The sequence below is a fragment of the Somniosus microcephalus genome, chromosome 11, assembly GCF_052327205.1.
Source record: "Somniosus microcephalus isolate GS21.2 chromosome 11, FLI_Smic_1.0, whole genome shotgun sequence".
In the NCBI taxonomy this organism is placed as follows: Eukaryota; Metazoa; Chordata; class Chondrichthyes; order Squaliformes; family Somniosidae; genus Somniosus; species Somniosus microcephalus.
Genome location: NC_140997.1, coordinates 183777629 through 183805609, shown reverse-complemented (window position 1 = coordinate 183805609; position 27981 = coordinate 183777629). Strand labels below are relative to the sequence as shown.

The 27981-nt window shown below is 41.3% G+C and overlaps 1 protein-coding gene across 8 annotated transcripts in view; it reads right to left on the bottom strand.

Annotated features, from left to right (window-relative positions):
• magi1b (membrane associated guanylate kinase, WW and PDZ domain containing 1b) overlaps positions 1-27981 on the bottom strand; it is a 532630-nt gene that overhangs the window by 182730 nt on the left and 321919 nt on the right. For all 8 annotated transcript variants that reach the window (XM_086001489.1, XM_086001492.1, XM_086001484.1 and 5 more), the window contains exon 2: positions 7111-7227. In XM_086001489.1, coding sequence (XP_085857615.1) covers positions 7111-7227 — 117 coding nt within the window. The remainder of the gene's footprint in view (positions 1-7110; positions 7228-27981) is intronic.

Sequence of the window (27981 nt, the reverse complement as noted above, 5' to 3'; positions counted from 1 at the left end):
ACAAGATAATAACAAATGAGAAAGGTCATTCGGCCCATCTTAACTCATCCATCCAGAGAGATTTTAATGTCCCATCATTGTAGCATTCAATTGTTTCAAATAAATGCAGGATTTCGGCATTCATTTTTATTCCACATGTTGTTCACTTTGTGATAAATTAATTTTTCAATACAAGTCCTAAAATTACCTTTTACTAGTTCAAACCTGTGTTTTCTTGTTCTACTCCCACAGTTTAATTTAAATTAATAATCTGGATCAACTTTTCTGCTAACCCTAACCATGGCTTTGTTACCTCTAGACTTGACTATTCCAACGCATTCCCATTTTCCACCCTCCATAAACTTAAGCGCATCCAAAACTCTGCTGCCCGCATCCTAACTCACACCAAGTCCCGTTCACCCATCACCCCTGTGCTCACTGAACTGCATTGGCTTCCTGTTGAACAACACCTCGATTTTAAAATTCTCATTTTTGTTTTCAAATCCCTCCATAGCCTTGCCCTTCCCTATCTCTACAACCCTCCAAGATATCTGCGCTCCTCTAATTCTGGACTCTTGTGCATCCCTGATTTTAATCGCTCTCCCATTGGTGGCCATGCCTTCAGCTGCCTAAGTCCCAAGCTCTGAAATTCCCTCCCTAAACCTCTGTCTCTCTTTCCTCCTTTAAGACGCTCCTTAAAACCTACCTTTTTGACCAAGCTTTTGGTCATCTGCCCTAATATCTCCTTATGTGGCTTGGTGTCAAATTTTATTTGATAATGCTCCTGTGAAGCACCTTGGGTTGTTGTTGTTTATAGACCTCTACAAGATCCTTTCTCAGACCTCGCCTTTCTAGGTTGAAAAGCTCAAGTTTCTCTAATCTTTTCTCATAACTCTGACCCGATACTAGGGATCAGCCTAATAGCTCTTCTTTGCACTACCTCAAACACTTGAATGTCTCTCTCATTTCTGGGCAACCAGAACTGGATGCAGTCATCAAGATGCAGTCTGACGAGAGGACAATAAAGTTTGATCATCATCTCCTCAGACTTGTAATCTACTGTTTTTGCTGTTGTAGTTCAACATCCCTCGAGCTTTGTTGATTACTGCTCTGCATTGGTTGCACATGTTTAGTGTCAAGTTTACTCCCACCCCCCGCCCATGCCCCACACTTACACAGCTACCCTTCGGATAGTTTCTTACGCATTCCCAGAGTTTAATCCCAATACACACGGCTTTAAATTTCATTAATAGCCTTTTGTGTGGAACTTTATCAAAGCCTTTTGTGTGTAACGCAATTGGATGAGCCCAGTTGAAAATCATTATGTTTGATAATGGACTTTGAGATTAGACATCGCTCATCAAGAATGACCAAACTGGCTCCATTCATCTAAACACATGAAAGGAAGAGAGGAAGAAAGAACAAGCAAACTTGAATTTATGTAAATGTCTTGCCACAACCCAAAACTCTGTGAAACCAAGGGATAATTTTGAAGCGCAGCCACTTATTACATAGGCAAATGCAGCAGCCAACCAGCAAGTAAATAATTAACCAGTTAATCTGTTTTTGTTGGTATTAGCTAAGGGAAGAACATTGACTAGGACAGCGGGAAACCCCTTTGCTCTTCTTACAGTAGTGCCATGGGACCTTTTATGCCTACTTAATTAAACAGATTAAGCCTCAGTTTAACATCTCAATTGAAAGATGGCACCTCCAACAATGCAGCATGCCCTCAGTACTGCAATGAAGTGTCAGCCTCAGATTATGCATTTAACTTTGTAGTGGAGGTTGAACACACAGCCATCTGACACAGAGGCACAACTGCTGCTAAGTGAACCATGTTGACACTGAAGGACAAGAAAAGACCATGAGACCCATCAAGCCTGCTCCATCCAGTCAATAATGCAACCTTGCACATTGTACCCCCCATCCTCTGCCAAAGTGCCTGCGAAGAAAAACAAAATAGAAAAACCTGCCTAAAAGTCAGGGGAAACTCAAGAAATTCCTCTGACTCCCTAACGCAATTAAGCGAAGTTCCAGGAAACCATGGTTGTCAGTAACTCATCAGTTTGCCCCAGTGTTTGATACATCTAACCTAAATCTTAAGCACCAAAGGACTTTATAGGCATAACCTTTAGTTCTGCCCTCCATATCCATTGCAAGTAACCTATATAATAAAGTATCCAATCACCTCATCATTTTAAAAACTCCAATCAAATGCCCCCTCCCCCACCCAAGCCCATGTTTCTCTTGAAACCTAGCTTCTTAACTAAGAGCTCTGGTGTTCTTCTAGTTGCCCTTTGCTGCACCTTCTCCAGTGTCTTGATATCCTTCAACATGTGTGGTCCAAAATTGGGTATAATAGACCCAATTTTAACCTGGGGTAAAGGGCGAGCATGGGGCCTGCGTGGCAAGCGGCAGGCTTCCCCCACTCGCTGCGCTGAGACCCAGGCTATTTTAACCCCAGGGTCTCATTACAATATCCCAGGAATGATTCCTGCCCAAACCTGGTGGGAATGACGTTCAGGCCAGCGGGCAGAAGCAGAAAATCGCATGGCTGCGTACCATTGCCCAGGATCCAATGAAGTGATCCCCGGCAGTCAGAGAACTATGTCGAGGAGGTTGACGGGGATTGTTATCGGGGCAGTGGAAGCAGCCCAGAACAAAGGAGTCCCAAGGTATATTTATGGAGCACTGCTGCTCCTCCTGGCCCACAAGGAACTTAAAAAAATGAAAGTAACTTATCCTTATTGATCCTCTTCTGGGCCTGCTCCATATGGTGCCTCACTGAACACGCAACTGCCATTTAAAATCTATTACGTCCGAATTACGTCAATGGGGCCCAACTTTTGAATATTTATGAGGCAACAGCCTCACAGACCTCCTGAAACCAGAGAGTTAAAATTACAGCTAGTGTGGGGCGCCATGCCAGATGTTGTCTCTATTTTAACCCCACCGCATGCCTTATTCTTGTTGGGCGTGGGGGGAATGTTAAAATTGGCCCTAATAAAGTATGTATTTCATTTATATAGTGCCTTTCATGACCTCAAGACATCTGTGGTAAACCACTGTTTGTATTCCACTGTGTACATGCCTGGACATGCCTCGGCTGACTCCTCCCACAAGTCCTAGTATAAAGGTGACTGCTCCCCAGCCCCTTTGTATTCTGGACCGGTCGACCACTCGAGGCAGATCTTCATTCTTTTGTTAATAAAAGCCTTTAGTTACTCTCTTAACTCTCAGTCTTTTATGAGTAATTGATAGCGCATCAACATCCAAAAGTGTTTTACAGCCAACGAAGTACTGTTCAAAAGTAGTCACTACTCTAATGTAGGATTCCAAATAATATTCCAAGTGCAGATATGCCAGAGCATTTCATAGCCTAAGTATTATCAATCTATAGGACAGAGCAAGAGAAAGACCTATATTCTCAAACTCAACAAAAGAGCAATGTTGCATACCCAGATGAACTTTAAACAAATGATAGTACATGAGGTCTAGACATAACTAGAGTTTTCTAACCTATATGTGTGAGTGCATTTAAATGACATGTCACAAACAGGCCCATTCGTCTAACTTATCTAAATTGGCTTACAATGCACATTTTGAATCATCTGTAAATTTGAGAAAATTACTGGTCAAGTCCCTCTGTAGATTATGAAAATGATAAACGATAATGGATCGAGCACAGAGCCCTGAGGAACACCGCTCGTAACCAGATCCCAATTAAATCCACCCCCATTTAAATCCACCCCCATTAATAACAAATCTCTGCTTATGCAATTTCATCTAACAACTTAGAATAACTGTCCTAACTGTGATATATTTTTTTTTCTCAAAGCTATCTATATGGTATTTTATCAAGTACACATCAGCTGTATGATAATTGATCTACCATTTTAGTCACTTCTTCAAAGAACTCAATCAGGCTAGGAAGGCAGAATTAACATTTTATAAATCCATGTTGGGTATCCCAAATAACCACCAACCTACCAAGTAATCATAGATCACAACCCATATATATCATATATATATATTGGAACAGCTCCCCGACTACCAAAGTCAAATTCATGGGCTTACAATTTCCAGGGTCAGATTTCTTCCCTATCTTAAATAATTTGACCTTTGTTGCTCATCAGTGGACAACAGCTGCATATTAATATCATATGTACAAATATTGCTCCTCATCCGCATCTGGATATACATCTTGACTATAAGCCCACAGATTTGCCAAAACAATACTTCATTTTTACAAAAATATGCCAATGTATTTCACAATATAACCATGTGGAAAAACTACTTTTTGGGGGAAATTTCACTTTACACAAATCAATGCTACTGTGGCGGAACCACCAGAGGATTACGGACAATTGTATATAATTCCTTTTACAGCAATGTAGTACAGCTGGGGGCTGCACCTTTAATGTATCTGTTAACTGTACTAGGGCTTCTTTCCTGTACTCCGCGTGATGGCGTCATGCCGTCCGTCACGTGATCTCTCAACGGCGGGAAGAACGTGATGACGTCATGACGTCAGAGCTCAGAACCTTCTAGCAGTAGAGCTCGGAACCTTCTAGCAGTTGAGCTCGGAACCTGCTAGCAGTTTCCAGAGAGGCTTTCAAGCAGACCAGACCTATTTGCATTGTATCCTAGTTTCCTGTACAGCTTCGTTTGTTCATTAAATTTTATTGTTTTTGATTTTCTGAGTCGATCTCAATTCTTCGGCTAGGAACCCCAGTTCCTACACTACTACTTTTATTGAATCACCAATTTATCCAGGAAGAACCTTTGTTTACCAGCTGTTACCAGTGTATGATGAACTGTATGGCCTAATGACTGATCGAAAATTTACCATGGCATGGAAACAATTGAATAAATTTATGCCACTATTCAATATTTTTACAATGTAACATTATGTGGAGTGAGGATGATGGAAATTCTTTGATCCAGATTGATCAACACAATGGAAAATCAAGGAAAAGTCCTGTCCTATTCTCAGCCACAGATTTCAAATGTATATGTCATGTTGAAGCTAGACTTTAATAAGGGGAGCTAGTTGACCAAGTTGCTCAGAAATTTCGATGCTCTTCCAAAAGACAACAAAATGCATACATACATCGACACTGATGAAATTCTGGTTTAGACTTTTATCTAATATACCTTAATGGTAAGGCAAAGTCCAAGGGCTTCAGCACAGAAGAATCTTCTTCCCTTAATTGGCAATCTTTCTAGAGGTAATAGTAGTGTTATGATCTACCATGGTAGATCTTGAACATTTATTCTGTCCCTTCCAATGACCAATGTCTGGAGCAATACTTTGCAGTTCTTTGCCAACAGGTCCAGTTGAGAGGCAAAGTTCCAAGAGGCAGAGATTTGAGGGTTCAGTTTAAAAATTAGAGCAATTAAGATCATCATGGCTTTCAAATATTTTTGAGGACCCTGGTAATCAGGAGCAAAGGAAAGAATATAGACATTGGAAATTCTTTCCAAGCATGTTTTTGAACATTTCACAGACAGGGTTAAAAGTATTCACAAACCAATTCGTCACCTTAACCGTAACTGCTGTGCTACTCCAAGGAACCACAACTACAACTCCCACTCTCCATTCCTCTGACTCCAGACTCTTGTGCATCTCCCCTTTCTTCTCCTCACTATTGTTGACCATGCTTTCAGCTGCCTCGACCCCATACCCTGGAATTCCCTTCCTAAATTCCCCTGCCTCTTCACCTAGTACTCCTCCTCCAAGGCCTTCCTTAAAACCCACTTCTTGGACCAAATATTTGTTCACCCCATCTAAAAATCTCCTTTTTCTGCTTGGCGCCATTTTCTCCTTATGCCTGTGTGATGCATCTTGGGATATTTTTCTACGTTAAAGGAGCTACATAAATCCTGTCACGTTTTGAGATTTTTGATCATTACTTCCTTCATGGGAATACTGAGTTACGTTTAAGTATCCTGTTTTAAAAGCCAGATGAGCCTGTTTGTGAAATGTGGCAGCTCACCATCTATTTCAACCTGATACAATGAAGGTCAATTTTTGTCACCCCAGATCGATTAAGTCAAGACGTCCCTTATTCATTCTGAGATTAACAGGAGATGTTTTGTTTAAACCTGCGCCCAGCAAGAAGGGTGGTGGGTGGTAGTGGGTTTGATTTGTAGACCTGCTGGCAAATCACTGAACAGGGATAAAGTCAGAGGAACATCCTTCCCATTGGCTGTTGCAAGGAGTAAAGGGACAAAGAAACACATGGGCAGTCAGTCGGGTTTTTAAACAAAAGACTGAGTTCCTGGCTTAGGCCCACAGCTGGAAGCTAAAATGCAGGAGGTCTGTTTTTGCAGTTATAACTTGTTTAAAAAGAAAAGTATTGCCAAAAACAAGTCAGCCAGTCCACAAAAGGGACAGGGTGCCTAATGTATTATTTATTCCCATTTTGCTAGGAGAGAGGTGCGATTGAGTGAAGAAAGCAGGATTTGCTGTGACTGTTACTGTGTACAGTCAGTCTTACTTCCTGTCTGTAAAATATAGCAGCTTAACAATTTTTTTTCTGGCCACATCCTAAGTGTTTCTCATTCTGCCTTTGGAAAGATTGAGGAAGCGCACGAGAAAGACACGATATCCAACTCAGATGACAAGGTGGTTCTATTGTTACACCTTTGAGTTACATTATCATATAATTGGATATTGGGCAATATAAGCACACTTGCGAATGCAAGATATCTGGAATGTTTACAGGGATAGCCAGAACCACTGCACCCTAGAAAATATCTAAGGCAAGACCCTAAACTTGCAACAATAATCTCTAACTGAGGTGAGCATATAACCTTCTCCTGGCTCTCTGCTAATGCCATTCTGAAGTACACAACAGCAGCTTGTCAATCACTTACCTTCCAATTTCCCCTCCCCTTATAAGAGGCATCTCAACAAGGCCCAGTTGCTTCCCACATCAGCACATCTGTTGCTGACATTTGTCCTTTTAGTTCCAGACTAGTTTAAAAAGGAATCTTTTTGTGAAGGGAACAGCAGAAGTAAAATAAAATGTACCAAGAAGGACCAAAATCATCACAGTACCACAAAATTATGTGATTTAAATTAAAAGCTAAAAGGCAAGCAGTTTCTGGAGTTATACATACAAGGCACAGCATGTCGATAAAGGTTGTCTCGTATTATCTGTTGCAGTTCGTGATCTGCTGATCCTTTCTGAAATCTCTGACTAAGATAGTGCCGTAGGTCTTTGTTTAGTTTGCTTCCTGCAATAAAATAAACATTTAGTTAGTCGAAAGCACAACTTTTAGTTACCGAAGACTATTATCATATACCACTATTTGTACTTGACTTACTCATAGGACCCTGATGTGCATTTAACAGTCAAGATTTCAACATGAATGGTTACTTTGGATCAAAGTATCAACAGCCTTGAGATGCTCAGTTAACACAATAAATGGAAATAAAACATGACCAGGATTTTTAAAAAATAATAAATTTTCTAAAATCACCTCTGAAGTGCTTTATTTCACAAAACGTAGTCAAGTTAAAATTTACAGATGATCACTCTGATAGAAAATGTTAAGAATCCACACAGTATACTTACTGAATCATATTGAAAATAAAAGGGTTAGCCCACTTTGAAGAGTGACCACACGCCCAGAAGCTTGAATCAAAGGACTGATGGTGCATTAGTACCCTGTATATTTATCTAATTGATAGATTGATAGAGAGGCTAATGGATAGAGAGGCGAATGAAGAAAAAAAATTCTGATCTCATGGCTGAGAGACAGGAGCTCATTGCATGGGAATATTGAGTATGAAATAAGACACTCTAGAAGATATTGACAAATATATTTAAAAAAATCTTAAATCATGTTTTAAGAACATAAGAAATAGGAGCAGGAGTAGACCATACGGTCCCTCGAGTCTGCTCCGCCATTCAATAAGATCATGGCTGATCTTCGACCTCAGCTCCACTTTCCTGCCTGATCTCCATATCCCTTGACTCCCCATGAGTCCAAAAATCTATCTATCTCAGCCTTGAATTTAAATGGCCTACCCCTTATCCTGAGACTATGCCCCCTAGTTCTAGACACTCCAGCCAAGGGAAACAACCTCTCAGCATCTACCCTGTCAATCCCCTTCAGAATCTTGTATGTTTCAATGAGATCACCTCTCATTCTTCTAAACTCCAGAGAGTATAGGCCCATTCTACACAATCTCTCATCATAGGACAGCCCCCTCATCCCAGGAATCAATCTAGTGAACCTTCATTGCACTGCCGCCAAGGCAAGTATAACCTTCCTTAGATAAGGAGACCAAAAATGTGCACAGTACTCCAAGTGTGGTCTCACCAAGGCCCTGTACAATTCTAGCAAGACTTCCTTACTCTTATACTCCATCCCCCTTGCAATAAAGGCCAACATGCCATTTACCTTCCTTGTTGCTTGCTGTACCTGCATGCTAGCTTTTGCTGTTTCTTGCACGAGGTCACCCAAATCTCTCTCAACACCAACATTTGAAAGTTTCTCACCATGTAAAAAATATTCGGTTTTTCTATTCTTCCTACCAAAGTGAATAACCTCACATTTCCCTACATTATACTCCATCTGCCACCTTACTGCCCACTCACTTAGTCTATCTATATCCCTTTGTGTTCTCCTCACAGCTTACTGTCCCACCTAGCTTTGTATCGTCAGCAAACTTGGATACATTACACTCGGTCCCTTCATCTAGGTCATTAATATAGATTGTAAATAGCGGAGGCCCCAGCACTGATCCTTGTGGCACCCCACTATACATCGTGGTAACTGCACACTGCAAAATATTTGTTGATATGAATATTATTTAACAAGTAATATAGGTCAATGTTAATTTTTATGTTGATTGTTAATAGCTTAAGATCCCACCCCCCACAAAATTGTTCCATTTGTGCGATAAAATTAGGTGTTCCAGGGAGCTCACATATCATGTGACTTCTAATGCATCTGGATTACTTGGGATTTGTTGAAATATTGTTCGTGACAATGTAAAAATAAAATAATTCTTAAGAACCACAGTTCCATTTCTAAGCAAATATAACAAGTATGAGACTCTATTCAGCTCGAACTGTACTAGTAAGTCAATTAGAAGGAAGGAATCAGGCAAAAGTCTCCAAACAGCTGGCTCACTCAATTCTCTAATACAGTACATGTTAAGTTGCATCCTTCCTTTCAGTTGCAGTTTCTGCTATTGTTTGAATCTGAATTTTCAGTCTTTTTGGTTCTTTACAGTTTGCAAAAGAAAATAATCACTTCTCCACTGCTACTGCTGTCATTCATCTGCTCAAAGTAGCTGCTGGTTGACTTCCCGTCATGTCTCAAGGGTGTGATCAATCCATTTTGAATGTACAGCCGTCAACTACAATGCAAGCATTGCATTTCTAAATGCTATGATCAAACACCTGTATTAAAAATCTTGTATCTGTGTGCACTTACTGTCTACAAAACCTAATTTCCTGCTGTCAACTTTTCCCATTATGAATGTAAATATGGAACTTGCCTATGCAAGTGGCTCAGTGGGTAGCAGCCTTGCCTCTGAGTCAGAAGGTTGTGGGTTCAAGTCCCACTCCAGAGACATGAGCACGAAAAATCTAGGCTGACACTCCAATGCAGTACTGCACTGTCGGAGGTGCCGTCTTTCGGATGTGATATTAAACTGAGGCCCTATCTGTTCTCTCAAGTGGACATAAAAGATCCAATGGTACTATTTCGAAGAAGAGCAGGGGAGTTATCCCCGGTGTCCTGGCTAATACTTATCCCTCGATCAACATCACAAAAAAACAGATTATTTGGTTGTGGGACCTTGCTGAGCGTAAACTGGCTGCCTCGTCTCCTACATTACAATAGTGACTACACTTGAAAAGTACTTCATTGTAAAACGCTGTGGGACGTCTTGAGGTTGTGAAAGATGCTATATAAATGCCAGTCTTTCTTTCTTTATGGAAACTTGTCATGTTGTAATTACATCCTTCCACCAGTGGTAGCAACGTAGTGTCTCAGTTTTGCATCTCCCAACTCCTTAGCCTGTAGCACAGAGAAACTCCTACGCTCCAATCAACTTCAATTCTAAATCTAAGTATTATGCAAAATAAAGGCAGACTGTATGAATTTAAAACGGGGATTGAATTATGTCTGTTCACCCTGGTCCAATTATCTCCTGCTTCACCTGCAGATTACAGTTGGCCTTGACTGCTTGTGTGCAAGGCCATGGGCGATAAACAGAATTCGAATATACTAGTTTATGAAAATAATTGTTTATGCAACAAATATTGAAAGTTAAACATTTGGATGAGTGCAAAAAATTTTTTTGAACTTCAGGAAATACAAAACATGAACGATTCATGATATCCTCAGTTTCCGTTCCACAGCTAATCTGTCATTACATGAAACTAGGTGAACTGTAAGAGGTTGGTTTGTATAATGGGAACTGCTGGTGCAGAGTCAGGAAGAATTATAGCTGCCAGCTCTGATGTTTTATGGGGTTGTATGTTATCTCCTCCCACTAATGGTAATCAGTTCTCACAAATTTCCTAAAAAGGCACAAGGCGTGGGAAATGCAACTCTCCTATTGTTGCAAAGCAGCCATGTATCAGATTATTCCCTCTTTTCAGTCTGTCCCAGAGCTCACTGTAATTAAAACATTGCCAACACATTGAAAATTACCACATTTAAAGCATCTGCTTCATTGAACACAATTCTTTCATCTCCACTATTTGCCCGAAATATAACTTTCTTCCAAATCATGATAAATTGTCACCAACATAAGCTTGCTACAACTCAGAAGTATAAAATAATGCCAACATTGGAGAGAACTGGAAATCGTGTCACTGGGGAATTTCACACTGTAGCATTTTGAATATTGTTACAGCACAAACTGGCCTTGCACAATGAATGCCCATCTAACTGCATTTTAAACTCTCAGCCACAATCTACCAGAAATGGAATTGTTGCATCTAGCTGCCAATAGGTTCCAGATGCAGTACATCACAACATGCATCTCATTATTGAAGCATCGTCAAGGTAAACAAAAACAAAAAGCTGCTCTAGTGCTCGCCGAAAAGCCAATGAAGCCTGGTGTGACGCAGATGCCATGAAAGATTTTACATTGCTGCCCAGGTAATGTTCTTGCACTGAAGCCAGTCAGCTATTAAATGATGCAGGGACCGAGTGTAAATTACAGGGCAACTGGCAGGCAGTCTGCTGCAACAACAAAAGAATCCTCTGCACAACCACAGCAAACGCCTGGACAGGCTCCTCAATCAGAACCACCATATTTAATGTGCACCAGTTGAAAGAGTTACAGTTACAGCTCAATCATAATCACATTTCCACGGCAGTATGCGCGCAAGGTTCAGGCGCAAGCTCACTTCTTGACTCTGGGCAATTGCAGAAGCACTAATCAAAATATAAAAATTCTACAATGAACAGGGGAGACGCATAAAATTGTTTTTAAAACTTCTACCGCAGGTACTTGAGGAAGAGGAATATAAAAAAATCACTAAGTTCAGATCTCCAAGAATTCAGTTTTGCTGAATTGCTTGATGTCACAGAATCACAGAAATCACAGAAACCCCACAGTGCAGATAGAGGCCATTTCGGCCCATCGAGCCTGCACCGACACATATCCCACCGGATCCCCGTAACCCCTACACCAACACATATCCCACCCTATCCCCGTAACCCCACGTATTTAATCCCCCTAACACTAAGGGTCAATTTATCATAGCCAATCAACCTAACCCGCACATCTTTGGACTGTGGGAGGAAACCGGAGCACCCGGAGGAAACCCACGCAAACACGGGGAGAATATGCAAACTCCACACAGTCACCCGAGGCCGGATTCGAACCCGGGTCTCTGGCGCTGTGAGGCAACAGTGCTAACCACTATGCCACCGTGCTGCCAGTCAGCCAGTTAATATGGGCATTGTCCATCTCAGAGCACAAATGATACCTGAAATGGGAGATTTTAGTAACAAGGTCTTTTGGTAATCAATAAAGATCTGTAGAGCTCAACTCAAGTACTGTTCAAGGAACTGCTACGCAGTGCATGTAAAGTAAATCTTTAACAGAGGTAACGGTCAGTGTGGTTGAATGGCTCAGAGTACAACAGGCAGCTATGTTCCCACGACATTTTGTTTCCACAGTATAGATCAGGAATAGGTTTGTAACCTGCTGGGTAGGTGATTGACACCTGCTGTTAATGATTTAAAAATCACAAATAATATGACATGAAGGAGGAAACCCCTAAAGTCACATTGCCAAAAAATTATCCTGAATCTTTATGAAAAACTGTCCAATAGAATATAACACAAAAAGCTATCCTGGAATCATTAACAGATTAATATAGCAACTGTAACAGTTTGTGAAAAATAGCAGTTATTACCTATGCTTGGTTAGCTATCTTGGAACCAAATCAGTGCAGGGACATTGAAGGACAATATTACTATATTTACAAATTAAGGACTACAAAAGAAAATAGATATTGCAAGAGGAACTTTTTTTTTTAAACTAAAAGGGCAATAAGTATGTGGAACAGATTACTGGCCCAGATGGCAGAAAAGAAACTTTAATGAGTTTCACAAAGGAACGAGACAGGTTCTGGTCAACAAAAGGGATTCAGAATTATTAGAAATGCACCAAAGGAGTACTGTGGATAACTGGCTAGAGGGACCAAAGGTCTTCTCTTGCCTGAAACTATTACAATGTTACTATGTTTATCCCTGAATATGTAGGCCATTTGAGAGTATGCTACTTCTCCATGGATAATGAATGCAGAAAATAGAGGCCGTGAGATATATTTTTAATGCCTAATGAGTTCAAAATTATGTAGATCCATTCTAATATTCCACACGTTGAGGCTGTTACTAACTAGTTTAAAGACTTCATCTAAATATTATCAAACAGTACCAGTTTGCCAATGTAAAGAAAGTGTAATGACACAACGTTCTGTCTGCATTAGTACAAATGCTACATAAACTGGCCCAAGAGTTAATGGAGATGTCATATTCTCTTCTTTGCCCATATATAAATGGTAGTACTCAAGGAGGTTCCAGGATCACTCAAGATAGGCTGCATGTGTATATGAATCTATTTCCTCAGCATATGCCAGTACTTTAAAGAAAGGAAGGATGACAAGAAGAATAAAATTGTTCTAGTGTACTGTCTGGTTTAAACCCAATTATTATAATACACCAAATTAATCATGACAGATCTTGTAATTTATATGCATTTTAAGATACTAATGATAATCCTGCTGTCTTCTGAAGGAAGCACCTAATAGTTGCTCTGCAATCAGACAATTGAAATACTAGTCACATAAGGGTCATTCAGTAATTAACTATTTGTCAACCACATGCATCCATCAACAGAAAGTGATTGACAAAAATCATATGACAATAATCGGAGTACAGTGAGTGATTACAGATTGCACAATGGTATCCACTACAATAGACTGGCCATATTTTCTAAACCGAATCAGGGGACACACAGGGTGGGAGCAGAGCAAGGAAGCCAGGACAGAAAATGTAGGTTGCGCAGTGTAGCAAGGCAAAACATTTTAGCAGCCTATATTTTAACAGTTGCACATATACACTACAAATACAAAACAAATGTGCATATAAATACCGCGGATGTGACGTCACTCTGTTGAAGCACATTCAAACACCTGAACCCTTGCCAGTGACTGATGTCACACCTGACCCCTCTCTCCCCCCACCACCCCCTACCCCGTGACTGAAGTCACACCTGACACATTTCTCCCCCAACCACCCCCCACCCCGTAACTGAAGTCACACCTAACCTCTTTCTCCCCTCACCACCCCCTACCCCGTGACTGAAGTCACACCTGACCCCTCGCCGCCGCCCCCCCCGCCCCATCCCGGTGACTGAGGTCACACCTGACTCCTCTTCGCCCCCCACCCCCGCCCCGCTCCTCCTGGTGACTGAGGTCACACCTGAACCTAGACACTGTGATGGGAGGGGATTAGTCTGCCCCCCAGCCTGGCCCTCCCCCACGCACTTCCGGCAGCAAAAATCCAGCAGCACGAGATCAGACGGGAACTCAGAAACAACAACAGCCGGCACATGCGCAAAAAGACGCCTGGTCGCACATGTGCAGTGAGTCACTCTGGTCATTGCACAAGTTGTTGTTTAATTTAGCCTTAGAGCTGGCGGGGTGGGTACACTCACTGTCCAAGGGTACACCGAGGATGAGCTTCGTGAACCGGGGACATTGTTTGCCCGGGGACACGACACCTCATCCGGGGACTGTCCCCGGAAAACGGGGTCGTATATTCACCTTATACTACAACAGCTGGCCAAGGCAATAGTTATGGCTGCTGATGGAACTCGGATTTTGGCTTCACCTTTTCCTATTAGGTCCACTTGACTATTTTACTTTATTCTTTCCTTCACATGACCATTTTCATCAAAATATATTTAATAGGATGTGTTTTCATGAGGTTAATTCATCCATACATTGTTAACCATTAAATTGTTTGCAAAGTCAGGGCAACCTTTTGAGCCTAAAGGTGTAAACAATGCAGTTAATTCAATGTTTATATCTAATGATATGTCCCTTGCTTTTGCCAAATGGTTATCGACAGTATTCGCGGATGGGACCAATGTTCCCTCTCATTTTTTTTTGGGTGCGTGGTCTCCTTAGCGGGCTGCGTGGCCCAATCAAAATTTTGCGCATGTGCGAAATCCCCCATTTAGGAACCGGCAAGTGGTCTGTGTGCGGCCACGCAACTTAGCGAGCACATTGAGTGGGACCTGATTGTGAATAACGCTTTTAAGCACTTAACCTAATATCAACGGGATAAGGAAGTCAACATAAAGTGGTCTTTGAAAGCTTGATTGCAATATTGCTCATTATGATAAATTTAAGAAAAGCAAATTCACCATACTATCAGAGCTATAGGTGACTACCACAGCAGGAGGTCAGGCTTCTGAGGCATTGGGGCTTCTAAAAAAAACAAAAATATGTTGAGACTTGTAGTTTATTATTAAATGCATACATAAAATAGTACGGTTTCAAATTGCAATTAGGGAAATTTCTGGACTATACCCTCTAGTAAGGTACTGTATATCTAACTTACATATGGGTTTCAGCCAGCTGTATCGCTGAGAGGTCACAATTTTTCTCTGCTAATGGTGACCAATGCATACAAGTGGCTGCATAATCATCAGACCATGGCAGCAAATTCAGTGGGAAAGGTTTGTCCTAAAAGGGTCTTAGTTTGTTTCAATTCTTGTGTTCAAACGCCAATTAAGTCAAAAAGTTGCTTGATGGCTAGGCGAGTTTACAAATGCAGTCTACATTTGCGGATTCGTGAACGACATCCAATTCTAACCTCTCCGATTGCTGAGCCATTATGGAAAATATATGGAGGAAGTAGCAAACGTTCAGACATTAGCACTTCACCTTACAAAGTTTGAGATGTGTCAGGCTCTCAGCCTGTTGGTTTATGGCAAGGAAATGTTTATAGCGTGAAAGGAAAGGAATCCAATGGCATAAATCACAGTCCTGGCTGCTCAGCTTTACTTCAGTCAGGGTTTCTGAACTCTGTGGATGAACTCCAATTTACATCATTGAGGTTTTAACATCTTGAAGGTCTACCACAAAACAAACCTGACTGTTTCACCCAAAAGTCATGCTACTTATCAGATTCCAAGAAATGTGTTCTAAAAGGCATGTTAACCTCCTCTAGACTGATTCTAATTTTGCTTTAGCGTTCTGTCAATTCAGTATTTTGTTGTATCATTTGGCGTCTCTATAGCTGTAAGTTAATCCATCTATGAGAAGTCACACAACACCAGGTTATAGTCCAACAGCTTTATTTGAAATCACAAGCTTTTGGAGCGCTGCCTCACCTGACGAAGGAGCAGCGCTCCGAAAGCTTGTGATTTCAAATAAAGCTGTTGGACTATAACCTGGTGTTGTGTGACTTCTCACATTTGTCCAACCCAGTCCAACACCAGCATCTCCACATCATTAATCCATCCAAGTAGTTTTAACCAATACGTATTGGTCCGTCAGTGTGGTATTTTGCGGGAGACAAGAGAATGTTGTGAGAATCCCATGTGATCTCCAGTGAATAATATTCCATGATTAGCAGTTCTTTATTAACTCTAGGCACACTAATCTGTACATGGTACGTATAAGGACACAGGTTCTGGTTCATAGGGGACTCAGCCTGCTTATGGAATACAAGGTAAAAGTGCTGGAGACAACCTAAACTGCAACAATACATTCAAGTAAACCTGATTAACTTTGGTTGAGCTCTGATACTCCCAGGTTCATGGAACATTTGTGGCAGCTATATCTCTACTTTAAAAGTATGTTAATCCTTTTAATGTATTGTGTGATCTCCATTGCTGTTGTACAGAGGAAAATTTCAGTTGCTGCAACACTCAACACAATGCTCATTGTTGCTAAACGAATCCCCCTGTGTTTTGTCAGCTGATAAAATGAACTATGTATTTCCTCTTTTCAAAGCTACAAACCAAGGCAATGCAAACACTCGTCAACCTTTTCAGGAGGCTCTTGGCATATCAAAACACAAATCAATTGTAATAAATAGCTGTCGAAATTCTTATAATTGGCCCAGACACACTTTTGTTAATGTGACATAGCTAAATGGCATGTGGGTGTGTATGAAGAATAATTAGACGTTAGCATTTATCACAAGTCTGAAAAATAATGTGAGCTGTACTTCGCCGAGCATTTAGATTGTTACTCAGCGCTGCATTACATGAGCAGCAGGGCTGCTGCTGCCAATGTGTACGTCATATTCTTCCGTTATGTAACACATAACGCTGCAGTACCAGAACACCAGACTTCATCTGATCTAAACCACATCTCTAAAAACACCTTGCTGTGGTAAAATATTCCAGTCTATTTTTATCCCTTTCAGCAGTCAACTAGGGATGCTCTTGCACATCTATAGCAACTGATTCAAGGACTGCATTGGGAAAGGCCTAAAAATATGTTGACCTTTCAAATGGGGAATAGTGTACAAGACCTGTGAGAGCGGGGCTTGAACCTACGATCTCCCGATCCAGAGGTGACAGCACTACTACTGAGCCAATACTGACACTTGAGCATGGAATAGGATTCACAAGACACTTTTTTGTAAAGACATTGTGGGAGAATAACCCTGGTAGCAATATCTGATTTTTTAATGGAGCTATCTGGACTCCACCCAGTTTCTCATTTCGACTGGGTCCCATATATTTGGTAATACAAAGGTAAAAATATCTTGACATCTAGAAAACTATCTTTCCAAGCCAGTTATTCTGTAGTAATTTTTCACATTTACCATGTTTGGGTTAAGCAAATGGTGGCCCTCATGTTTAACATTCATACAAGGGCACAGTGATGGAGAGCAATCCAGTAGGTTCAGCTTACCAGTCCGACATGCAGAACAACAGAATCCAAATAAGATGAAAACAGGGGTTATGCTATGTGCAATGTGCTACAGGGTAAACAAAATAAATCCCAGCAGCATTAAATTAGAGTAGCATGCATATTGAGAGAAGGGAGGAGTTAAAGGAAGCTTGAAATAAGTCAGAGATTTGCCTTGATAGCTGAAACAGTTTCAAGCAGAGGGTTCCAGAAATGATTGATTGCTAGTCGGTGCTGAAGCATAGGTAGAATAATCATTAATAATGAAAGAGTCGGATATTAAGCCAGGGGTAAGGAGTAAAGTAGTCTTGAGGGATCAATGACACAGCTGTTTATGAATTTTAAAGCAGTTCAATAGGTGGAGCGAGTAGATGAGAAAGTGAATCGATACTAGAATTTAAACATTTGGCAGCTGGTCTGGCGTTTTTTTAAAACATTGATAATATCCAAACAAAAGAAATTTTAAAGAATTTGTAGCAGTCTTTCAAAACCTCCTATGTTATCAAAAGATGAAATAAAATAAAGTGCCGCTCAAAATATATACATATGCATTGGCATTTATAAATAAATCGAATTTTCTGTAAGGCCGAGAATTTTAAACATGAGAATGAAATGAGGAGACTGTTTATCCCATTTAGCTCCTCTAGTCATTTCCTTCCCCAATTGTTATGAAGTCCAAGTATCCCAAGTCTCTTCCCATAACTATAGTTTCCCATCCCTGGCATCATCTTGCTGAATCTATGCTACATGCTCTCTTTGGTTTTAATGTCCATTCTATATTGGGGTGCTCAAAACTGCACAGTGGCCTAACCAATGTTTTGTATAAATTCATCATTACTTCTTTATTTTTGTACTGTATGGCTCTAATTAAAAACATACACAATTGTATTGGCCTTTTTTTATGGCTTTGAAACCTTTGGTGTCTCTGTTCATCCATGTCCTTCAATGTCTTTCCATTAAGTGTATATTCCCATTCCTTGTTTTTTATACCAAAATACAATACCTCAGGCTTCTCCATTTTAAGTTACATCTGCCACCTCTTTGCCTATTGCACAATTTTTAATTTTTTGAATTAAACAGGCCACTTCACTGTTTGCCAAACCTCCTATTTTTATATTGTCAGCAAATTTTGAGATTGTATTCCTGACAACCAAGTCCAAATCCACTGTTTATATAGAGAACAAAACTGGGCCCACCACTGGCTCCCTGGGTACACCACTTCCAACACATCGCCAGTCCCATCGTGTTCTGTTTGTCAACCAACTTTTAATCCATGTTGCTACATTTCTTCTTATACCATACATCTGAATTTTTCTGACATGTTTCTTGTGTGACATCTTCTCCAGTGCCTTCATAAAATCTATATACACCATATCGGCCACATTCTCTTTATCGATCACTTCTTCAAAAAAAATTCTTAGTAAATTTGTCAGTGGCATTTTATCTCCATGACAAGGTGATAGTCAATACATGAAACTGGCTAGTCTTCTTTGTTGGGGCCATAGCCTGTGTTCAGAAACTAATTCGATCAAAATTCACTTGGTAGCTTGGTAGTCACTTCAAAATGCTAATTTAGGCGAGTCTGCAGACAGGAGGAAAGTAGGCAAATTCATTACTTGCAAGGGCTGATCCATCAGAGGGCAAAAGACAGTTAAAGTCACCTGTGACAATGAAGAGCACCCTTTGGCACCCTCTGCCTTAGCTGCTCAGCCTGCATTTCAAATCAATATACTTGTGAAGCTGGAGTCTGATCACATCACCCATAGAACCATGTAAGTTTACAGCACAGAAGGAGGCTATTCAGTGCAGTGCGTTTCAGCCAGCTCTTCATTAGAGTAATCCAAACTAATTGCACTGCCCTGCTCTCTCCTCATGTTCCTCTGCTTCAAATGTTATTCCATTTCCCCTTAAAAGGTGCAATGGTCTCAACTAATCTCCATGGCAAAGCATTCTATGCTCCAACAACTCTTTGGATAAAGAAGTGTCTCCTCCATTCTTAGTGATAATTTTACAGAGATGACTCCCCACATCACGGACTCCCCAGCCAGAGGAAATAGTCTTACTCTATTCACCCTATCATAACCTGTATAAATATTGCGTTGGGAAGTCTCTAAAAGACCATTTCATTCCAAAGTTATTGCATAATTTGAACTATGTAATAAATATGTTCTAAAGAGGATACTTTAATCCCTTTGGGCTTATTCCATTGTTACTGTTTTCTTTTATCCTTTTACCATCAGTAACTTGCTGTGTCTTACTGCCTCTGATGGCCTGCTATGGCATTTCCAACAATTTATTTTGGTTTTAATTATCCAACTTGTAAATAAGCCTATTAATTTTAGCCTAAACCTAAAGGTTCAAATGTGTGGTATTTATCACCTATCAAATTAAGCAAGAGAACATAGTCAGTCTCTGGTGCAACATACCATGGCTAAAGGGTAATTGTTAAACCTAGGCACTCTAACCCACTCATGACACACATGAGAGTTCAGGTTTCGGTTCAGAGAAGGCTTGATCTCTTATGGAAGCTGCCTTTTTGATGTGAATTCAAGTTAAAAAAAAATGTTGCTCCTCCAGCAGTAACAATCACTGGATAAGTGTAGAACATCATGGGAAGAAGTTGGAGGGCTGGTGAAAGGTCAGGAATTCCCACACATAACGTGTGGAGCATGATCTGCTGCTCAGGCATGAAGAGAGAGACCTGATGGTGTTTGTGCACAAACCGTTGAAGGTGGCAGGGCAGGTTGAGTAGGTGGTTAAAAAAGTATAGAGGATCCTGGGCTTCATAAATAAAGGCGGAGAGTACAAAAGCAAGAAAGTTATGATGAACCTTTATAAAAACACTGATCTGACCTCAACTGGAGTATTTTGTCCAATTTTGGACACCGCACTTTAGGAAGGATGTAAAGGCCTTAGAGAGGGTGCAGAAAAGATTTGCAAGAATGGTTCCAGGGATGAAGGACTTCAGTTACGTGGATAGACTGGAGAAGCTAAGGTTGTTCTCCTTAGAGCAGAGAAAGTTGAGAGGAGATTTGATAGAGGTGTTCAAAATCATGAGGGGTCTAGAAAGAGTAGATAGAGAGAGAAACTGTTCCCGTTGGTGGAAGGGTCAAGAACGGGAGGACACAGATTTAAGGTGATTGGCAAAAGAACCAAAGGCAACATGAGGAAAAACTTTTTTACGCAGTGAGTGGTTATGATCTGGAATGCACTGCCTGAAAGGGTGGTGGAGGCAGATTCAATCATGGTTTTCAAAAGGGAATTGGATAAGTACCTGAAGGAAAAAAAATTGCAGGGCTACGAGGAAAGGGCGGGGGAGTGGGACTAGCAGAGAGCTAGCATGGGCTGAATGGCCTCCTTATGTGCTGTAACCATTCTATGATTCTAACAATTTCCGGAGGCAGTGAAAACATTAGTTTCTGAGTAAATCTAAATGATAATAAATCTCTTCCTGCAATAAGATATCTGCTTGACAGCTGATGTGAACAGTAAGCTGAATAAAATGAGTTCCAGTAATAAACTGAGATTCAGCATCTCCAAGAACTGACATGCAACTAGTACAGTCCCTGGAAGATCTGCCATTTCATTATGAATCTGAACATAGTAAGCACTCAATAAATTAAGCTCATTTTGCTACAGCCAGCTTGAAATTTAAGAGGATTTATACAGTCAAGCTATCTGGATGTATGAATGAGCGTAGAATTAAAATTTGGTTTCCCTTATAATTAGCGTGAAATGCATCAGTAGTTGCTATTTTTCCTCCGAGGTGGTGGCTGGTGCTCGCTATGATCTGTCTGTATTTAGAGCCACACTAATTATGAAGCAAGGTGTTACAGAGGTTTAATGTACTTGGGCATGGGATGGTCAAGAGGGATTCATGCCTCCAATTTGCAGTAACATGGAAACATAGAAACATAGATGATAGGAGCAGGAGTAGGCCATTCAGCCCCCTCGAGCCTGTTCCGCCATTTAATGAGATCATGGCTGATTATCCAAATTCAGTACCCTGTCCCTGCTTTCTCCCCATATCCCTTGATCCTTTTAGCCTTCAGAAATATATCTAACTCCTTCTTGAATATATTTAATGAATTGGCCTCACTTCTGTGGTAGAGAACTCCACAGGTTCACCACTCTCTGGGTGAAGAAATTCGTCCTAATCTCTGTCCTAAATGCTTACCCCTTATCTTTAGACTGTGACCTCTGGTTCTGGACTCCCCCGCCATTGGGGACATCCTTCCTACATCTAGTCTGCCTAGCCCTGTTAGAATTTTATAAGTTTCAATAAGATCCCCTCTCATTCTTCTAAACTCCAGTGAGTATAAGCCCAATTGACCCAATCTCTCCTCATACGTCATTCCTGCCATCCCAGGTATCAGTTTGGTGAATCTTCGCTGCACTCCCTCCATGGCAAGAACATCCTTCCTCAGACAAGGCGACCAAAACTGCACACAATACTCAAGGTGTGGTCTCACCAAGACCCTGCACAACTGCAGCAAGACATCCTTGCTCCTGTACTTGAATCCTCTCGCTATGAAGGCCAACATACCATTTGCCTTTTTAACCGCCTGCTGCACCTGCATGCTTACCTTCAGCGACTGGTGCACAAGGACACCCATGTGATAATAATCTGCCTTCCTGTTTTTGCCACCAAAGTGGATAACCTTGCATTTATCCACATTATACTGCATCTGCCCAATCACCCAACCTGTCCAAATCATGCTGGAGTTTCTCTGCATCCTCCTCACAGCACATACGCCCACCCAGCTTTGTGTCGTCTGCAAACTTGGAGATATTACATCTAGTTCCCTCGTCTAGATCATTAATATATATTGTGAATAGCTGGGGTCCTAGCACTGATCCCTGCGGTACCCCACTAGTCACTATCTGCCACTCGGAAAAAGACCCGTTTATTCCAACTCTTGGCTTCCTGTCTGCCAACCAGTTCTCTATCCAAGTCAGTACCTTACCCCCAATTCCATGTGCTTTAACTTTACACGCTAATCTCTTATGCGGGACCTTATCGAAAGCCTTCTGAAAGTCCAAATACACCACATCCACTGGTTCTCCCTTATCTGTTCGACCAGTTACATCTTCAAAAAATTCCAGTAGATTAGTCAAGCATGATTTACCTTTTGTAAATCCATGTTGACTTTGTCTGATCCTGTCACTGTTTTCCAAGTGCTCTGCTATTACATCTTTTACAATGGGCTCTAGCATTTTCCCCACCACCGATGTCAGGCTTACCGGTCTATAATTCCCCGTCTTATCTCTACCACCTTTTTTGAATAGTGGGGTTACATTAGCTACCCTCCAATTCATGGGAACTGTTCCAGAGTCTATAGAATTTTGGAAGATGACCAGCAATGCATCTACTATTTCTAGGGCCACTTCCTTAAGTACCCTAGGATGTAGATTATCAGGCCCTGTGAATTTATCGGCCTTCAATCCCGTCAGTTTCCCCAACACCATTTCCCTACAAATACTGATTTCATTCAGTTCCTCCCTCTCATTAGACCCTATGTTCCCCGACATCTCTGGGAGTTTATTTGTGTTCTCCTTTGTGAAGACAGAACCAAAGTATGTATTTAATTGGTCTGCCATTTCTTTGTTCCCCATTATAAATTCCCCTGATTCTGACTGCAAGGGACCTATGCTTGACTTCACCAATCGTTTTCTCTTCACATATCTATAGAAGCTTTTACAGTCAGTTTTTATGTTCCCTGCAAGCTTACTCTCATACTCTATTTTCCCCCTCTTAATTAATCCCTTTGTCCTCCTTTGCTGAATCCTAAACTGCTCCCAATCCTCAGGTTTGCTGCTTTTTCTGGCCAGTTTATATGTAAGATGGTGCATTAAAACAGATAATTTTAAACAGATAGGAAAGAGATGGACGACTGAGAAAGAAAAGAATAGCCCATGTCACTCCCAATGCAATTCCTATCCTAGCCTCTGATCATAGACCAGCAATGTCAGCGGCCTGTGGACATGTCATCAAACCATCCTCTAAGCTGGGTATTCAATATGCAAAAAGAAAAATTGTTAAAGCCTTGATAAACTGGATATGCTTTATTTTCACACCTCTCATCAGCATCAAGTACTCCACAGTTAAATACAACATAACCTAGATGCAAGATAAAAACCCCTCAACACTACCCAATCTGCACAAACCTTCCAAGGGAAGATTTTCTCTGTACACAGTGCGTAACAAGATTGTTAGTCACCTCACAAAAAGCACCTTGATCCAGTGCTGTGCCAGCTCCATTCCTCACTTACTCTATCAAACCAAATTAAAGCAACACTCCGAGCTAGATTGTGATGTGAACGCTCAACTAGAAAGAATAAAAACAGAAAATGTTCAAAATACACAGCAGGTCCGCCAGCATTTGTAAAGATAAAGACAAGTTAACATTTAAGGCATTGACCCTTCCAGCTGTTCTGGCAAAGTGTCCACACCAAACACCCAAAACGTTAACCTGTCTTTTCTCTTTTCAGATGCTGATGGCCTGCTATGGCATTTCCAACATTTTGTTTTTAATTTCACTTTTCTAACATTTGTAGTTTCCCTCTTTTCATCATAATTACTAGCAACATGGTGTGGACTTGCTTTGTTTTTCTTCCTACAAGCAGCACTTAAACTTCTCCATAATGAATTTCAGCTTCCACGGTTGTGCCCGCTTACATATTTTATTGAACTCATTTTGTATTTCTTATGTATTTTACCTCCTCAGACTCGACTGTCCCTCGAAAGCTGCTTTTATAACAGCGCTGTTTTAATTTGGACCCAGGGTGCTGGCATTTACAGCCTTACAGTAGTAAATCTGGCCCTTTTATCTTGACAGTGGAATCAGTCTTAGACCCAGGAAAAATGGTGTCTCCTATCCCGCTGCCATTATAAGAGGGCTGGCAGTGAATGAGATTTGGTTGTGTAAATAGTGGAAACTGGCTGACTGATGCTGGTCCCCTGGAATTCAAACTAAAAACAACAAGTAAGCAAGCAGTTTTATTTTGGCTTTGTCTATGAATCTGATCAGTTTGCATTGAGCTTCCAAATCTTAAGTCATTAATATAAATTAGAAAACAGTAGGACTCCAAGCACTGATCGGCTCCCATCCCTAAATAATTCCTCCAACAAGTTACTGCTACTTCCTACTCTTCAGTCAATTTCTTACCCGTTCACAGGTTTTACCCTGAATCCCCACTGCTTGAAGCTTAAGTAGCAACTTTTCATGTCGAACTTTGCCAAATATTTTTTGAAAGTCAAGATATACCACGTCAGAAGGTTTTCTGCCATATACTTTGGATGTCACCTTCCCAAAAAAAGTCAAGGAGGTTAGTCAAACAGAATCTTACTCTTCTGTAAAGCAAAATACTGCAGATGCTGGAAATCTGAAATAAAAACAGAAAAATGCTGGAAATACTCAGCAGGTCAGGCAGCATCTGTGGAGAGAGAAACAGAGTTAATGTTTCAGGTCGATGACCCTTCGTCACAACTGGAAAAAGCTGGAGATGTAACAGATTTTAAGCAAGTATAGGGAAAGGGGGGAGGGGAGGAAAGAACAAAAGGGAAGGTCTGTGATTGGATGGAAAGTGGGAGAGATTAAGAGACAAAAGGGATGATGGTGCAAGGCAAGAGGAGATGGTAATGGGACAAGTTAAGAAACAAAAGATGACTCTAGATGAAGTGTAAATGGCGATGGCAGAATGATCGGCAGCTGCCTTGTGAGAGAGAGAAAAAGAGAGATGGGGCAGAGGTTATGGTCTGAAATTGTTGAACTCGATGTTGAGTCCAGAAGGCTGTAAAGTGCCTAATCTCCCTTTCCCTGCCTCTACACTTGATTAAAAACTTGTTAAATCTCCAACTTTTTCCAGTTCTGGCGAAGGGTCATCAACCTGAAACATTAACTCTGTTTCTCTCTCCACAGATGCTGCCTGACCTGCTGAGTATTTCCAGCATTTTCTGTTATAATTCCATGTTATTCCTGTTTACTAGGTTATTATGTTAAGGTAATCCTCAAGAATCCTTCAAGCTTTCAGTTTGAGATGGACATTAACTAAAGTACCAGAGCCGTAAAGGCAGTCAGGCCTAGAAATTCGGTGGGTTGCGCCACCAGTTAGCGCCTAAAGAGGGCACTCAGTGGCTTTAGCGCCACTGGCCACGCCTCCTGCGATATTTAGCTGGGGCGCTAATGGCGGCGTTAGCCTGTTGCGTTGTGCTGCGCCGCCACCAATGACGTAATCGGTGTGCGCAGCGCCCCGATCGCGCTATTTGGTAGCGCCCGCCTCTGTAGCGCCGTTCGCAAATCGCACCCGGTTCACGGGGCCTACCTGTGGCGGGAGTGGCGCAAATTAAGGTGGAGGTGCGGGGCGGCCATTTTTTTCGGCGGCCGTCTGCCAGCACCTCCGTCCCCGGCCTCCTGACCTCCCCCCGCGGCAGTGCCGGCTGTTTTCCGAGAGCCCGGCACTTCTCCTCGGTACCGGGCTCTTTTGCCGGCACTCGCGATCTCTGATCGTGCTGGTGCAGGCCCCTCCCCCTTAAGAATGGGAGGAAGGCCTGCAGTACCGCAGCGGCACGTTGCGCTGCGATATTCAGTTTCAGCGCCCTAAGAGGGACGTGAGGCGCCTCAAGCAGTGCCCGTGTCCCTCTTGGGGCGCACAAGCTGGATTTCTGGTGGTCGCAACTGCTCCGATCGCAGCGGTAATTCCGGCGCCCAGGCGAGCTGGGCGCCCCGTTTGCGGCTCCACCGAATTTCTCCCCCTCAGTGTTCTAACATACTCCTTCCCTCCAGGTTTAATGCCACAACATCGGCACATTGTCATTTTACAGAAATTGAAGGAGGATTTGTGATTTTCTTAAATGTTATAAAATTAAGCATTAAGGGATAACTACCGAGGCTATTTTGAACAAAGAGTCAGACTCCTGTTATTGAGGTGTTCGGACTTCCGACAGCACCAAGAAGCCGAGTAGTGGCAGTTTGGAGAACTACCCCCACTGACTAACTCGGCCACCGCGGGAGACTTGGACTTGGCAACATTGCCAGTTATTGAGGTGTTGTTTTCGGAGTATGAATTTTGCCGGTTAAGAGAGAATTCCGGATATTTAGGTGCTGTTTAAACGAGAGTTTTCTGTACATGAAAAATTTCAAATATCAAACCTGAACAATGCATCCATTAGAGAAAAATGGAAACCTACAATGGGCTCCCAGCTTATGTGATCTAACCCCTTTATGCTGGAGGTGTATGGCAGCTCAAATTCTATGCACCTAAGTGTATACACTGGTGTTTTTAACGAAGCAAATTAAAAAAAGCAGCTCGTCTTATCTCTGGCATTCCTTAAATTGTTTAATAATACATTATTTGGACACAATTTCTTTGGACTAGCACAGAGTCTCTGGGAAATGTAATCACAATGAATTAACAGAGCATTAACTACTGGCAATTATTTTATTACTGAAGACCTTCCAGTACACAAGCATCAGAGGAAAAAAACAGGAGCAAAATCTGTTTCTTAGGCCAGCATGCAAGTAGTGGGCTGATCAATAACAAGTAGTTAAATGAACGGTTGCACAAAAAGAAACATTTCAGATTATTTTTTAGCTGCTGTTAAAGCATTACGTATGAGGTTTTCTTCCACATATTTTAAAAAATACACAACTAAACTTAAGAAAACCACATTCTCAAAGATTAATAGATTTGGTTTGATTTTCCTGAAAAATACCATTACAGGCTTGACATAAAACTGAAAACTGGTTTTCTTTGGGTATCTAAGGCCAGCATGGTCTTCCATGGTGAATCAATTTTAATGCTGTCTTCAGTTGTAATAAAAAATCTAGTGGCAATTAATTTCTAAGATAATGCTCTTTCTCGAAAGAAATAATAGCCTGGACTAAACAGCTTGCAGCAATAATACCAACACTAGTTTATCCAGCGCTGCAGAAATTGCTATTAAGGATGCTACAGCCTCTATGCTGCTGTGATCCAGTGTCATTTACCCCATACAGATTCAGAGCAGCCCCATCCAACCATTAAACATTTACAACATGTAGTTTCTTTCTGGGTCGCTCAATTTTACTCTTTTTATTCCCTTAATCTGAGGTACACAAGTCCATGTGGCTCCAGGCTAACGCACTTCAAAGAATCGCCAAATGATCTGTGTTTAGATAATTATCAAAGAATTCCAATGAGTTTAATATTTAATATTATTCAGAGTTTGACTGTATTTCACAGGCTTACTCTGTTCAGATGATTTTTTTCTGCCCTATACAAATACATTAATATGAAATCCCCCAAATAAAATTCATTATATACAGCACTGATATCTTTACCAAATGAAGATTTTATTCACTCTGGTTCCGAAGGCTTTTTTATATGGCAAATCTTACATAATCATTTCCAGATCGGATTGTATTTTCTCTTTGCTGTTCAGCTACTTGTAGTAACAGGCCAGCAGGGAGCACAGCAGATTCAATGGGCCAGAAATTCCAGGCCAGAAGCGTGAGTACGGTCGGCTTACTCAAGCTTCTGGCCGTTGGAAATGCCGGCGTTCAGCATGAACAGCGCATGCGGGGAA